We start from the raw sequence: 16,361 nt of genomic DNA, 5'->3' as shown, positions 1-16,361 counted from the left end.
AGTGCCTCTGCTGGTTCTTTGAAAGAGCAGTTTGCTTAGTGCCATATGCCCTCTTTTTGTCTACAATCCTGCAAATTGCTCATCCTCAAGTAGCTGTCCAACTCCCTTTTACACATGGAATTGGCTTCCACCACATTTTCAAGTAGTCTTTCAGATCCCAACAGTGCTGGGTTAAAAAAAGTCATCTTCCCTCAGACCTTTTGCCAATGATTTTGAACCTACAAGTTCAGCTTACCGGTCCACTTACCAGAGGGAATAGTTTTTACCTATTCTATCATAAAAATCTCTATTAGGCCCTTTCTCAACTTTCTCTGCTCCAAGGGGAACAGTCCTAACTTTTCCAACGTCACCTCAAACCTGAAGACCTTCATCCCTGGTAACATCACCTAGTAAGCCTCCTCCGCTCCTTTTCGAAGGTCTTAATATCTTTCCTGATGTATGGTGAAGCCTAATGAGTGATTTATAAAGCTCTAGCATGATTTCTTTGTTTCTCTTATGCTATTCCTCCATTTATAACCCCAAGTAATGCACTTGCTTCTTTTTTTTTTAAAAAGCAAGCTTATCAACTTGCTCTACCACTTTTAAGGAATTGTGTATATGGGCACCAAGGTCTTGCTGCTTATCTACTACTCTTTTCAAAATATAATTTTCTATCATGGCAATCATAGCTTTGCATCTATCAAGAAGATAGATGAATACATTTAAAACCATTCCTGTTTAACAAAATGGTGGGATGAAGTTCCAAAAGGTGGTCAAAGGTGGAGTAAGAGATCAAATCCATTAAATAATAAACTCCTGACAAACCAACTTCGTGAAGTTTTACTACTTTTCATTTTATAAACCATAATTAAGAACTGCAATCTTTTGGGAGATCAAGCCACCAGTAAGTTACATCTCAAATTTCTGATAAAGGGAGCCATCATCTCAACACCCAAGGTGCCTTGTATTATATCCTGTTGCATAGGCATATAGTATTTGAGGAAATCATAGTATACATAAGGCCATGGGTATTCACTTGAAACTAGGCAATGCTCAGAGATCAATAGCTGCTGCTTAATTTGCGATCTCTAATATTCCAAGAAAGACACAGAGGTTAATCTTTGGAGGTTACACTTAAATAAACCTTTCTTTAAGGAAATGTGGGATACGGGTGGAATTCCCAATTTGGATCATAAAAATTACAGCTGAAGTCTTTTGTAATCAGGTTAAATTTTCTAAGTTTGGCTGCTGTAATGCAAACAAATGCTGATGTAACACAAATGCAAGGTGTGGAAAACAAACGTTATTAAGAAATGAAAACAATTTCTTTTTTTTAAAACAAGCACCAAAAATCAATATTTACATATTTCAAGGAATCTTCAACTGCTCCATGACATTACAAAATCAGAATGGTTACAGCAGAGAATGCCATTCAGCCCACTGCATCTGTGTGGCCCTCTGAAGGAACCACCTAGTGCCACTCCCCTACCTTTTTCCCCATAGTCATGCAAACTTTTTCAGATAATGGTCCAATTCAATCTTGAATGTCTCAATTGAATCTTCCTCCGCCACACTCTCAGACTGTGAATTCCAGATCCTAACCACTCACTCTGTGGAAAAGTTTTTCCCTCATCGTTATTGCTTCTTTTGTCAATACTTTAAACCTGTGCCCTCTGGTTCTCAATCCTTCCATCAATTTAAACAGTTTCTCTCCATCTACTCTGTCCAGACTCATGATTTTGAATATCTCTATCAAATCTCCTCTTAACCTTCTCTTCTCTAAGGAGAACAGTCCTAACTTCTCATATCTTATTGTGTCAGTTCCTCATCCCTGGAATCATTCTAGTGAATCTTTTCTGCACCTTCTCCAATGCCTTAACATCCTTTAAAAAGTGTGATGCCTAGTACTGGATGCAATTCTCCAGCTGAGGTTGAACCAGTAGTTTATACAGGTTTAACACAACTTCCTTGCTTTTGTACTCTATACCCCTATTTATAAAGAGCAGGATGCTATATGCTTCATTAAACACACTCTCAACCTGTCCTGCCACCTTCAATGATTTATGCACATATACTGCTCCTGAACACTCTTTAGAATTGTATCCTTTAATTTATTGTTTTCTTCCCACCAAAATGAATCACCTCACACTTCACTGCACTAAATTTCATCATCTATTTGTCCACCCATTCCACCAACCTAATTACAGTTCACAATACTTCCAAGTTTAGTATTGACCCTAAATTTTGAAACTGTGCACTATACACCAAGATCTAAGTTACACATCAGGAAGAACAGGGTCCTAACACCAATCCTTGGGGAACCCCACTATAAACCTTCCTCTATTCCAAAAAACAACTGTTCACCATTACTCTTGGCCTTCTGTCACTCAGCCAATTCGTATCCATGTTGCTCCTGTCATTTTTATTACAGGAGCTCTAACTTTGTTCACAAGTCTGTTGTGAGCACTTTGGCAAATGCCTTTTGAAAGTCCATGTACACCAAAGGGTCACCCTCAAAACGCTCTGTTACCTTGTCCAAAAACTCAGCCAAGTTAGCTAACAAATGGTGCTGGCTTTTCTTAATTAAACCATATTTACCCAAGTGACTATTAATTTTGTCCCAAATTATTGTTTCTGGATGCTTCCTCACCATCTTAGTCAAATTGGCTGGCCTGGGCTTATCGTTACATCCTTTTTTGAACAAGGGTGTAACATTTTCAATTCTCCAGTCCTCTGGCACCACCCTAGTCCAAGGAAGATTTGAAAATTATGCTAAGTGCCTCTACAATTTCTGCTCAGTTCCTTCAGTATCCTTGGATGCATCTCATCCAGTCCTGGTTTTAAATTTTAAATACAGGCATCCAATCCAATACCTCTTGTTCATCAATTTTAAACCCTTCAAGTATCTGAACTACCTCCTCTTTCATTATGACTCCTACAGCAGCAGCTTACTTTGTAAAGACAGATACAAAGTATTAATTTAATTACTCAGCCATGCCCCCTGCCTCCATGCATACACCTCCTTTTTGGCCCCAAATTGGCTCCACTCCTCCTACCAGCCCTTTAACTTATTTGTTTTTTCAATTCCCCTTTGAGCCTTCAATAAGTTTGCTGTGATAAAAAGGGAAGGAAAGTTTGGATGAAGCCATTTTCCCTCTGCATGTCACCTACCTATTGTCCATAAAACAATGGAGGCTAGCTTGGTGTATGAGACTAGCTTTCTCCTGCTACCATCAATTCCACTGCATTTAACTTGCCAATAGTTCATAGCTTTAAGCTAACTAGCATGGAGTAATACTGTCCATCTGAAGGGCCATAGAAGAACAAATTCCTTTTTCTGGTAGTTCCTGCACTCTTGTCAGTATAGATGTATAGTCAATTCAATGCAATGTTTAAGACTCAAACATATGCAGCACGGAGGTATTTCTAGTGTTGGGATTATGCAAGGGGTAGATAGTGATCCTTCTATAGTATTTGTAACAGGTCTGTAAACCATAAAATTAGAATTAATCCAAATTAGTATACAAATTTTCGTGCTGATATACCACTGCAGGCTTCAGTATTAGTTATGAGAATCAGCAACATGGCATGCTCTTGGAAACCCATTTCATGTAACGATCTTTAATACCACAAATAAGGAAACACATCTGTACCTTTCATTTAAGCCTTCTACTTTCTTAAATGACAAATCAGAACCTCAATTTCATAAAACATAATTTGTGGAATACAGTAGAGGTGGTTGACAAAGTGCACTTATTGTGTGCATATAGTTTTACAGAGAAAAATAATTAGCTCAAATGTCTGAATAGGCAAGTTCCAAAGATTGCAGAAGCCCAGGCTGATGTTTCACACAGTGAAGCACGGAATTAAAACGAGGGAATAGCAAGAGGGTTACCTCGGGCTGTTTACATACATGTTTTGCCAGTCTATTCAAGCCTAGCACTGCAAATGTCTGACAACTTGATGCCAGTCTTCCTCCTTTCTCAGCAAAGGATAGTGATGGGATGCTAGGGTGGAGATGGGAGACAAGAGGGAATTGTGGAAATGGGCATTTTTAAAACACAGGATGCCTAACTGAGAATTAGTTCGCAATGGCCCACCACTGTCCTAAAGAAACTGGCAGGGCACCAAGTCCCTTGTGCATCTAAATTTAGGTCCAACAAAAGCCAAATGTTTATATTTATGAAATTACATTCTCATCATTGAATGCAGAAGAAAATTCCTCGTACAGGAAAATGAGTTAATATTTAAGTTAAAGCGAGTCAACGTTCAAGTTAAAACTAATTTCAACTTTTTCCACACAGGTGCATTTTGCTTACGAGTTGGTGGAACATGTTTCACCACTGCAGCTCAGGATGAGGCACCGTTGAAATGGTTGGGCTGCATTAACCTGAAGCGAAGGGGAAACAGAAAAGAAAACTGCACAAGCAGGAATGGAGAGGAAGGATGAACATTCAAAGCAGGCGATTCTTGGAAGCATCGATCTACGGCACTATCACAGTCTCCCCTCTCACGTCACCTGGTTCTAGATGTAGAATAGGAAAGCGTGTATAGAAATAGGCTCTCTGAAAGCTTTTTATCTCTGCAACAGACACAGAGACATCAAGACAAAAAGAAGAAAAAATGAATCCTTAAAAAAAAACACTAACAATGAGAACTATAAGATACACAAGATTTGGTCTCCTTAGGTAGTTAGTCAACTGTTAAATAAATCAATTACAGCGTAGGCTGCATTTCCAGTAGGTGCTGAGCACAGACCAGGCATTCCTCTAAAAAGGGAGGGATGGAGGGAGAGAGATATCAAAGATAGAGGAATGTCACTTTTATCATTTCTTAATATCAAGTTATTGAACATTATTAGCAGAGGACTGTGAAACAATCATTTGCCTACCTATTGAAAAATTGTGCGCTATTGGGGATTTGGAAATGGGAATGTAGAGCTAAAGATAGAATATCTTACTGCAGAAAATAATAGGCAAGTGCAATTAAACAGATTGAATCCTACCATTTTTCAAGGACTTCAGTGACATGGTTTTAATACTATTAGTTTGAATTCAAACGTAAGGAAAATCTCTCACTGGGCTCTTTGCTAGTCTGATAGTAATTGGGAAAGCGCTGGTTTATATTATTATAGAAGTGTTAACAATGCATTTAGAAAATAAGTGTATTCAGACAAAATCACTTGGGTTTAAAGAAATGAAAATCATGTTTGACAAATTTAAGAGTTTTTTTGAGAAAGCAACCAGTAGGGTAGATAAAGGGGAACCAGTATACTTGAATTTCCAAAACTCATTCAATAAGTTGCCACACAAAAGATTAATACACAAGGTAAGGGCTCAGGGATAGAGGATTGGTTTACAGACAGGAAACAAAGAGCAGCGATAAACAGCACATTTTGTCAGGCTCTAACTGGCGGAGTGCCACAAGGATCAGTGTTGGGGCCTCAACTATTTACAATCTATATTAGGCCATAACCTCCAACTAGTGTTAGATAGTGCTGGCCTGCAGGAATTAGAATACCAACTTACCTGGTCTTGAAAATAACATCGAAACTTCCGTTCGCAGGAGCTGCTTGGGGCCTGCATTGAAAGACGCCTTGCAGGGCCCAGCGAAGTCTAGATCCAGCATATTCAAGGAAGCCATGCGCCCCCCCCCCTTTTTTTTTTTTTACAGCACTTGCTGCCGTAAAGCAGGTAAGTTTAAAGGGCCAGGCACGTGTCTTAAGGTAAGTGTATAGGGTTTTGGGTGGGGGGGGGGGGGGCTGCAGTTGATCTGGGTCTTTACAATAGTTACTCAGAAGTTGGAAGTGGTTTTAATTCTTCTAACTTCTTCTGGGTAACTATTGGTATAACCCCAGCAGAACCATCTGAAGTTTGCGATTTAGATTGCATTTTCGAATGGTTCCCAGCACAGCGCAATTGTCCAGAGGAGTGTGCACTTCTGGGTAATTACCATAAAAGCCCTGAGAACATGCCAGAGGGATTCCCCAGTGCATCTTTGGGATACCCTCCCCGAGTCTGACACTGGGGAGTGCAGAAGTTATGTGGCATTAATGACTTAGACAAAGAGACAGAGAATGTATCAAAGTTTGCTGATGAAACAAAGCTGGGTGGGAATGCAAGCTGTGAGAAGGATACACAAAGAGACTGCAAAGAGATACAGACAGGTTAAATAAGTGGGCAACAAGGCGGTACTGTAATGTGGGGAAGTGAGAGGTTATTCACTTGGGTAAGAATAGAAAAACAGAATTTTTTTTAGAAGACGCAAAACCTGTAACTGTTGATATTCAGAGAGGCGTGGGTGTGCTTGTACAGGAAACACAAAACATTAGCATGCAGGCACAGCAAGCAACTAGAAAGCCAAATGTTGATCTTTATTGCTAGGGGCCTGGAGTACAAGAATAAGGAAGACTTGCTACAACTGTACAGGACTGTGGTTGAGAGCACACTTGGAATACTATGTGCAGCTTTGGTTGTCACCTTTAAATGAAGGATATATTTGCATTGAAGGTGGTAAAGTAAAGGTTTACTAGATCGGTCCCTGGGATGAGAAGGTTGTCCTATGATGATAGGTTGAGTAAATGCATCTGTATTCTCTAGAGTTTAGAAGAATGAGAGTTGATTTCATTGAAACATAAAAGATTATAAAGGGGCTTGACATGTTTGACAGACAAAGAGGCCATTTCTCCTGGCTGGGGAATCTAGAACATGGGAGCACAGTCCCAGGATAATGGGCTCATCATTTAGGACTGAGACAGAGAGAAATTTTGTTTACTCAAAAGGGGTGTGAATCTTTGGCATTCTCTACCCCAGAGGGTTGTGGATGCTCCATCATTGAATATATTTAAGGCTGAGACACAGATTTTTGGTCTCTCAGAGAACCGAGGCTTATGGGGAGTCGGTGGGAAAGTGGAAGTTGAAGCCAAAGATCAGCCACAGTCAAACTGAATGGCGGAGCAGGCTCAAAAGAACCAAATGGTCTACTCTTGTTCCTATTTCTTATCTTCTTATTCAAAGTCACCAAACCAAAGAAATTGTATCAAATCATAAATGGATATATTCCACATGGCAGGAAAATGATTCTTCTTACATTCTACCAAACCTCTCTATTTTCCATGGTGATTGTCTGAAATACATGAAGCAAAAGTCTAATAGGCAATTGTGATTTTAGAGTGAAAACACCCCACTACTCAATTCACTAACCATTGTTTAGAAATGGGTTACTGAAAGTAATTTTTACATTTCCTTTTCTAAGCAAATAAAATTCACCTGAAGCAAAGAGGAAAAGATTGGATTGGATTGCCCCATTTACAAGGTAAGGTGAGGGTCTTATGGCTAGCGCATTTCCTCTAGGTTAATTAAGATATCCCTGCATACTATGGAGTATGCCTGTGCTGGATCCTTGCAATCTGAGTGTTATAATCAGGCACATGTGAAGATTTTCAGAATTCAGAGCTTAGCAAGTGACTGAAACACCAAACTTAATTCATGAATATTAAAAAGTGATGCTTTCTAGATTCAGGGAAGCAAAAGTAGTTTAAAAAATGTTGAAATCAAGAGCTACAATAAACAATAGAAGTATTTTAGACAGCCCAAGTTACTAATTTTAACGTACCATCCCTCCAGAGATCAGCTATAAATTTATCAGAGGACTGGTGCAATAGTGTGGCAATGTTATCATTCAGGGGGTCCATGTTCTTCATCAGCCATTCAGTCGCTTTGTAGTCCACCTGTATTGCAAAGAGGAGATACCTTATATAAATATCTTTCTTTATTCTTTCATGGATGTGGGCGCACTAGCATTTGTTATCCATCCCTAATTACCCTTGAACTGAGTGGCTTGCTCAGACGTTTCAGAGGGCAGTTAAGTGTCAACCACATTGCTGTGGGTCTGGAGTCACATGTAGGTCAGACCAGGTAAGAATGGCAGATTTCCTTTCCTAAGGAAATTAGTGAATCAGATGGGTTTTTATGACAATTGATGATGATTTCATAGTCACCATTAAGGGACAAGCTTTCAATTCCAGATTTATTAACTGAATTCAAATTCGATGAGCTGCCATGGTGAGATTCAAACCCCAGTCCCCAGTGAATTCACTTGGGACTCTGGATTACCAGTCCACTGATATTACCACTATGCCACCATCTCCCCCCGCTTACACAATACAGAGATTAATTAATTATTAATTATTTAATCTGTTGAGTCCTGGTCATGAAGTCTGGTATACATATTTTACTTTCATGCTCTTCATAGGGGAGCACAAGCTCAGGCAAGAAGAATAAAACAGCTCAACAAAATAGCAATTGAATGACTAGATTGTCTAACACACTCATGGTAATTCTTTTAGATAAATTATGTAAATGACAACTCCATCAAGCTTTGGCTTAGCCTACCTTTCCAGCATAGTGAATAATGCAGAAGTCAGCTTTGTCTTTTAGCTGCTTAGGTTTCTGGAACTTAGGGTGGGTTCCCTGCTCCTGCACCACCTTCTCCACAAATGTCTTATCAGTGGCTTTGGGGAACCAGCACTCTTCATCGAGCAGAGCCAGGATACCAGGAGGACTAGCCTGAAAAAGGAAATAATTTTTTAAAAGCTAATCTGAATATACTTCTGGGAATCTAGTTAAGTGAAAGTAATGAGAAAAATGACTCACAGATTTTTCAATTAGGTCAATACAAGGTTGCAAGTCAAGGCCAAAATCAATGAAGTTCCATTCAATTCCTTCTCGCTGGTACTCTTCTTGCTCCAGGATAAACATTGTGTGATTAAAAAGCTGTTGCAGCTTTTCATTTGTGTAGTTAATGCACAACTGTTCAAAGGAATTCAGCTGCAAAAGCACAAAAGACAAAGTCACTAGGGAAGGAGCAATAAGAGGATATTGCCACCTATGGTTTGTGTTGCATATTCACCAAAATGTAAAGAAGCTCTTTCCCAGCCAAAATCAGCAAAATTCCAAAACAAAAACAGAATTACCTGGAAAAACTCAGGTCTGGCAGCATCGGCGGAGAAGAAGAGTTGACATTTCGAGCAAAGTTCCTGCCATGTTACTTCCTGGGCTGATCGTATACTAGCTTGTCAGACAATTCTGACGTTCCAGTCATACACATTAACAACTTTTAAGGCTCCATCACATCTTAATTTATCAGGCAAAGAAGTTAATGAAATTTATGATCACCACATTGGCACTGTTTGTAAACCCCCTTACAGTGAGAGATTTTCAGAATCAAACTTGGTAACATTTGAGTGTCTTGCTCCAAGTCATTATGTTGATAGCTCCACCAAAAAGATATTAGGTAGCACTGCATTAGGAGCATATTTACAGAAATTTAATAGGTCACACCTGAATGTTAATAACCTCCCCAACAAAACTGTAACCCTTCCAAACGTTGAACGATCTGTTGAACGCCAAGTATTTCCAATGATCAGTATACACACACAAGCATGCACATGATAAATTTTTCCCCATAAACTTGACTATTTTTTTGTTTACCTCAGATGAGAGAGATGTAAGTAATTAGCTTCAAAAAACAGATAGACTTCAATAAAGAATAAGAATTTATTTTCTCTTTTAGAATGGCCAGGCACCTTAATATAAAAGTGTTATGACCCACTGGGAATCCTATTACGAGTGCTACTAACTTCTGCAAAATGTCCAGCCATGAAGTTAGAATAAACAAAGGATTTTACCTAAACATGGACACTAACATTCAACTAGTGACGTTCACAAGTTTTAAGAACATAAGAAGTAGGAGAAGGCTGTACAGCCCCTCAAGCCTGCTCCACCATTCAGTATGGCCATGGCTGATCTTCAGCTTCAACTTCACTTTCCTACCTGCTCCCATATAACTGATTCCCTGAGACATCAAAAATCTGCTCATGTCAGCCTTAAATATATTCCACGATGAAGCATCCAAAACCCTCTGGTGTAGAGAATTCCAAAGATTCATGACCCTAAGAGTGAAGAAATTTCTCATCTTAATCCTAAATGATTGGCCCCTTAACCTAAAACTGTCCCCCCCTTGTTCTAGATTTCCCCAACCAGGCGAAACAATGGTAGTAGCTACCTTGTCAAGCCGTTTCATAATGTTTCAATGAGATCACCCCTCATTCTTCTATACTCCAGAAAATAGACCCAATTTACTCAGCTTCTTATCATAGGACAGCCCTCTCATTCCAGAGACCAATCTAGTGAGCCTTCACTCTAATACCTCCAATGTAAGCATATCCTTCCTTAATTACAGAGACCAAAATTGCACACATTCCAGGTTTGCTCTGACCAAAAGCCTGTACAACTGTAGCAAGACTTCTTTATTCTTGTTCTCCAATTCCCTTGCAATGAAAGCCAGCATGCTAATTATTTCCCTAATTGTTTGCTGTAGCTGTATGCCAACTTTTTATGCTCCTTGGACCAGTACACCCAAGTCTCTGAACATCAACACTTCCAATTTTACACCTTATTCTGCTTTTCTGTTCTTACAACCAAAGTGAATAACTTCACACTTCCCCACATTTTACTCCATTTGCGACCTTGTTGCCCACTCACTTAAGCTGTCTATATCTCTTTGCAGCCTTTCTGGGTCCTGCTCAGAGTCTACATTCCCACCTAGCTTGAACCGTCAGCAAACTTAGATACATTACTCTGTCCCTTTATCCAAGTCATTATTTGAAAAGGAAGAATGTGCTGGTTTACGGAGAGAAGACGAGTGAATGGCACTAAGTGAATTGCTCCTTGGAAGAGCCAGTGCAGACACGATGTGCCAAGTGGCCTCTTTGCACTGTAACAATTTTGTGATTGCATAGATTGTTAATAGCTGAGTACCCAGCAGCAATCCTTGTGGCACTCCATTAGTCACAGCCTGCCAACTTTAAAATGCCCCATTTAACCGTGCTCTCTCCTTCCTATTAGTTAACTAATCCTTTAGCCATGCTAATACATCACCCCCAACTCCATAAGTTATTATCTTGTGTTTCAACCTTGTGTGGCGCCTTATCGAAAACCTTTTGGAAATCCAAATATACTCCACCAACTGGTTCTCTTTATCTAACCTACTTGTTACATCCTCAAAAAAACAAAAATTTGACTAACAGAATTTCTCTTTTGTAAAACCATGTTGACTCTGTCTGATCATATTATACTTTGCTCAGTGTTTTGTTAAGGTTTTCTTAATAAGTTCCAGCACTTTCTCAAGGGCTCATGTCAGGTTAAATGGCCTGTAGTTTCTCATTTTCTCTCTCTCTCCTTTGTTGAATAGCATGTTACATTTGCTAACTTCCAATCTGCTGGGACCGTTCCAGAATCATAGAAATTTTGGAAAATCACAGTCAGTGCAAACATTAGCTCTACAGCTATCTCTTTTAGAATACTAGGAGATAGGCCATTGGGTCCTGGGGATTTGTCAGGTTTTAGTCCCTCGAGTTTCTCCAGTACTTTTCTCTACTGATATTAATTACCTTAATTTCCTCTCCCTTATTTACCCCTAGGTTACTCTCTATTTCTGGTATGTAACTTGTACCTTCTACTGTGAAGGCAAACAAAATATTTGTTCTCTACCATTTCCTCATCCCCATGATAATTTCTCCTGTCTCTGCTTCTAAGGGACTAACATTTAAATTAGCTACTCTTCTCCTTTTATAATACTGGTAAAAATGTTCTTCCAATTTGTGTTTATATTCCTGGCTAGCTTACTCTCAGGTTCTATTTTTTCTCTTTTATCAACTATTTTTGTGGCCCTTTGCTGGTTTCTAAAATGCTCCCAATCCTCAGACTTACTACTACTCTTTGCAACATTATAAGCCTCTTATTTTAATCTAAAACCATCCTTAATCTCTTTAGTAAACCATGGATGGATCTTTCCATGTTTTCACCACATCACTCCCTGGGCGCCAACTCAATTCCATTTGTTTTTACCTGTGGAATCTAGGCTAAAAACCAGCCCACACAGATTAGATGAAACACCAAGATAATATTCTTTGCCTCTTGGTGGCAAGGCTCCAATGCAATAATGTGGTTTGGACAATGTCAAGTTTGAACGAGTTCAATCTAGTTCCTAGTGGACATATACTCAGACATAAACGTCACCTTTAACTTGGAGACAAATTGGCAATGTCACTCAGGCTGGTGTGGTGATGGTTAGTGTAGGGAAAAGGAAAAAAAAATGTCACACTGTTATAGAATTTGAAGACTGGGATATATTAAATTGGTGAAGTAGGTTAAAATGGCACTACTCTGAAACTAATTGCATTATACCAGACCTGGGAGTGGTTGATCCAGGTATTTGGTGTCCAAGATGTAGTAAAAAGATAAAAGCAAAGAATTGCAGATGCTGGAAATCCAAAACAAAATCAAAAATAGAAATACCTGGAAAACTCAGCAGGTCTGGCAGCATCGGTGGAGAAGAGCACAGTTGACGTTTCGAGTCCTCATGACCCTTCAACAGAACTAAGTAAAAATAGGAAAGGGGTGAAATATAAGCTGGTTTAAGGGTGGTGGTGGTGGTTTGGGGGGGGGGGGGGGGGGGGGTTGTGTTGTGTTGGGACAAGAGCAGCTAGGTAAATGGCCAGTGATAGGTGGAGATAACCAAAAGATGTCACAGACAAAAGGACAAAGAGGTGTTGAAGGTGGTGATATTATCTAAAGGAATGTGCTAATTAAGAGTAGAAAGCAGGACAAACAAGGTACAGATAGCTCTAGTGGGGCTGGGATGAAGGAATACTAAAAAGGCTAGAAGGTAGAGATAAAACAATGGATAGAAATACATTTAAAAATAATGGATATAGGTGGGAAAAGAAAAATCTATATAAATGACTTGTCCTTCTTCTTCAACCGAGGTTTTCCACCAACGGTGGTTGACAGGGCCCTCAACCTTATCCGGCCCATCTCCCGCATATCTGCCCTCACACCTTCTCCTCCCTCCCAGAAACATGATACGGTCCCCCTTGTCCTCACTTATCACCCCACCAACCTCCGCATTTAAAAGATCATCCTCTGCCATTTCAGCCAACTCCAACATGATGCCACCACCAAACACATTTTCCCTTCACCCCCCTCCGGTGGCATTCCGTAGGGATCGTTCCCTCTGTGACACCCTGGTCCACTCCTCCATCACCCCCTACTCCTCAACCCCCTCCCACGGCACCTTCCCATGCATCCGCAGAAGATACAACACCTGCCCCTTCACTTCCCCTCTCCTCACTATCCAAGGGTCCAAACACTGTTTTCAAGTGAAGCTGCATTTCACTTGCACTTCCCTCAACTTAGTCTACTGCATTTGTTGCTCCCAATGCGGTTTCCTCTACATTGGAGAGACCAAACGCAGATTGGGTGATCGCTTTGCAGAACACCTTTGGTCTGTCCGCAAGCATTACCCAGAACCCCCTGTCGCTTGCCATTTCAACACTCCACCCTGCTCTCATGCCCATATGTCCGTCCTTGGCTTGCTGCATTGTTCCAGCGAAGCTCAATGCAAACTGAAGGAACAGCATCTCATCTTCCGACTAGGCACTTTACATCCTTCCGGACTGAATATTGAGTTCAACAATTTTAGATCATGAACTCTCTCCTCCATCCCCACCCCCTTTCTGTTTTTTTCCCCCTCCTTTTTGTTTTTTCCAATAATTTATATAGATTTTTCTTTTCCCACCTATTTCCATTATTTTTAAAAGTATTTCCATCCATTGTTTTATCTCTACCTTTAGCCTTTTTAGTATTCCTTCACCCCACCCCCACTAGAGCTATCTGTACCTTGTTTGTCCTGCTTTCTACTCTTAATTAGCACATTCCTTTAGATAATATCACCACCTTCAACACCTCTTTGCCCTTTTATCTGTGATATCTTTTGGTTATCTCCACCTATCACTGGCCATTTACCTAGCTCTTCTTGTCCCAACACGTTTCTCCCCCCCCCACCCACCCTTAAACCAGCTTATATTGCACCCCTTTCCTATTTTTACTTAGTTCTGTTGAAGGGTCACGAGGATTCGAAACATCAGCTGTGTTCTTCTCCACCGATGCTGCCAGACCTGCTGAGTTTTTCCAGGTATTTCTGTTTTTGTTTTTGTCCAAAATGTAGTACTCGATTACTTGGAACTAAAATTCATCACTTGGACAAGCAGGGAAGATAAAGTCACATTTTCACATGCTTGCTTGCAATTCCAGTGCTCTCCAACTAAAAAGAGCTCTGAAGGTTGGATATGAAATTCAATCATATTAATTCAAGTATTGATTGCAGTTTTAAAAACATCAAAAAGTGACCTGCTCATCTACAAACAGTGCACCATATTTAGGGTTTAATAGGTTTCAGGGTGGAATGCTGAGCTCAGAAATCAATCCATGCGACCAAAGCTCAGGTATTTATCACCTTAATGTCAAGTCCTTGAAGCACATTTCAACCATTCTAAAAGCTACTTTACATTCATTATTCCTCCCACTACCCACCACCCATGCACCCCAGAGGCAAAAACACTGATAGGAGGTCCTGTAATTTAAACTGAAGGAAAATTGACTTTTGCCATTCCATTGCAGGGAACAAAACATTGTAAATACCCCAAAAACATCAGCTACGATGTAGTGCCAGAATTGGCACAAAAGGCTCTTACAGGTCTTGACACCAACAATCTAACCTTGAAACATTCCCAATCAAACAACCCAAGCAATTCCAAGATACCTCAAAGATCTCAAAGCCAGCAATATCCAAAATGCCCACAAAGGAGGCACCCTGTCTCTTGGTCCTATCCAGTGCCTTGTTGATGCGCATAACCAGCCAACGGAAGAGACGCTCATAAGTGGCTTTGGCCAAAGCCTCAACAGCAAAGTCAGCCTAAATGTACAAAAAAAAACCCAAGTCAGCTATTTATTAAGATTAAAAACCCAAGAGATGAAAATGAAAAATAAAATATAAGTATTAGTTATCACAGAATATTTATTAGCAAATCTACATATTACTTGTACAGTAAATATCAAATGAAGACAGAGCAGTGAATTGCACAATTATGATCTCCCAAGAGGAAGCATAAAATAAGGAATATGCCTGATTATGAGGTTTATAAATAACCATCAAAGCATTACAGATTTGCTAATAGTAACCTATTGAATTTTGTGCTAACACATGTCTATCTGAACCAATGTCAGACTGTTGAGTTCAGCCAGGTTTTTTTTTCCTTGTTAAACTTATTCCAACTCAGTGTTAAATACTCCAATTCCTCACTCCTGACAGATTCACTGAGAATCTGACACAGGGGAGCTGTTTGAAACAGTGGCAAAGGCCAAGATTATTTCATAATAGAGAATGTCATTGAGAATCTATTCCAACAGTCTCCAAGATCTGTAGAGAATCTCAGCGAACCCAACAATTGGTTACTTAGTCAACGGTTCATCTGCACATTCCCTGTCTAATTGCAGTGAAGCAGACTCACTGGCTACACAATTACTGCAGGCAAACTATGCAGCAACAAAAGGAAGTAAAAGGTGATCTTTCTCAGTCATTCTGAATTGATTTGGTTGAGCAAACAGAACCCCTGTAGCAGGTTTCCACGCTGTTTGTGCTGCTCTATTGGTAGTCATTGCAGGACAATTATTGTGGCTTCAGTTTCATAACTTGTAGAACTTAAGTGCAATTTCAAACGTAACATACTTTAAAAAAAAAGCCATTCTTAGCCCCTCACTGGGCAGAATGCCTCTGTGCTTCCCTGTGATAGCTCACTGGAGACTGGCAACACATTAAGATATTAAGGCTTAAACCCACATGCTAATTATCCAGAGAGATCAAAAACAAAAATTTTCAACTGAATTTCAACTGAAATTCCATCCCTCTTGTTTTGAACTGATGCTAATTATCCAATTCAGTTAGTGAAGCTCTCAGGTATTGTGACAACCTTTGACCCAGAAGCAGTGCAGTAGGATAATTTTCAATTTCTTTAAAATGTCTGTGGAAACTGTAATTGTGTTTAAGAATGTTTGAAAATGACTTAAGAGTTTGCATCAATTGTAAAGGGAGCAATTATGATTTTCTTAGATAAGAAGAAACACCGATCCATGTGCCTTGGCGATCCTTGACGTGGAAGCAGTATCAATAGGAAGGTAGACAAGGCAGAAGCGATGTGGCTGGCAGGCACCAAGGAGAGTTTAAGGCAGAAGGCAGTCAGTACACAGATGCAGGCACAAAGAAATGCTGCAGCAGGACACAGTTGTCAACCTCATGGTGTACTCTAGTGCAATCCAAGCTCTCTACAAAAAGATAAGTTTTTTTTGGAAGAAAGAAAAATAGAACTCCAGAAGCTCTTGGGGAAGTGATGTACAACTGAACTAAAAGGGATTGAAGCAGTGTGAATAACTCAAGCATGTGGAAGTGCTGTGAGTTTGTATCAGAGGACCAGATTGTGAACC

General features: G+C 39.9%; 1 protein-coding gene across 2 annotated transcripts in view; it reads right to left on the bottom strand.

The window, feature by feature from the left end:
* LOC121271794 (myosin-9-like) overlaps positions 1-16,361 on the bottom strand; it is a 188,674-nt gene that overhangs the window by 83,120 nt on the left and 89,193 nt on the right. For both annotated transcript variants that reach the window (XM_041178075.1, XM_041178076.1), the window contains 4 exons: positions 14,644-14,796; positions 8,634-8,807; positions 8,373-8,546; positions 7,594-7,708 (listed from right to left, as the gene is read on the bottom strand). In XM_041178075.1, the coding sequence (XP_041034009.1) occupies positions 7,594-7,708; positions 8,373-8,546; positions 8,634-8,807; positions 14,644-14,796 (616 nt within the window). The remainder of the gene's footprint in view (positions 1-7,593; positions 7,709-8,372; positions 8,547-8,633; positions 8,808-14,643; positions 14,797-16,361) is intronic.

The sequence above is a fragment of the Carcharodon carcharias genome, chromosome 31, assembly GCF_017639515.1.
Source record: "Carcharodon carcharias isolate sCarCar2 chromosome 31, sCarCar2.pri, whole genome shotgun sequence".
Classification (NCBI taxonomy): domain Eukaryota; kingdom Metazoa; phylum Chordata; class Chondrichthyes; order Lamniformes; family Lamnidae; genus Carcharodon; species Carcharodon carcharias.
The sequence above is the reverse complement of the archived record's forward strand: the minus strand, read 5'-3'. Positions and strand labels throughout refer to the sequence as shown.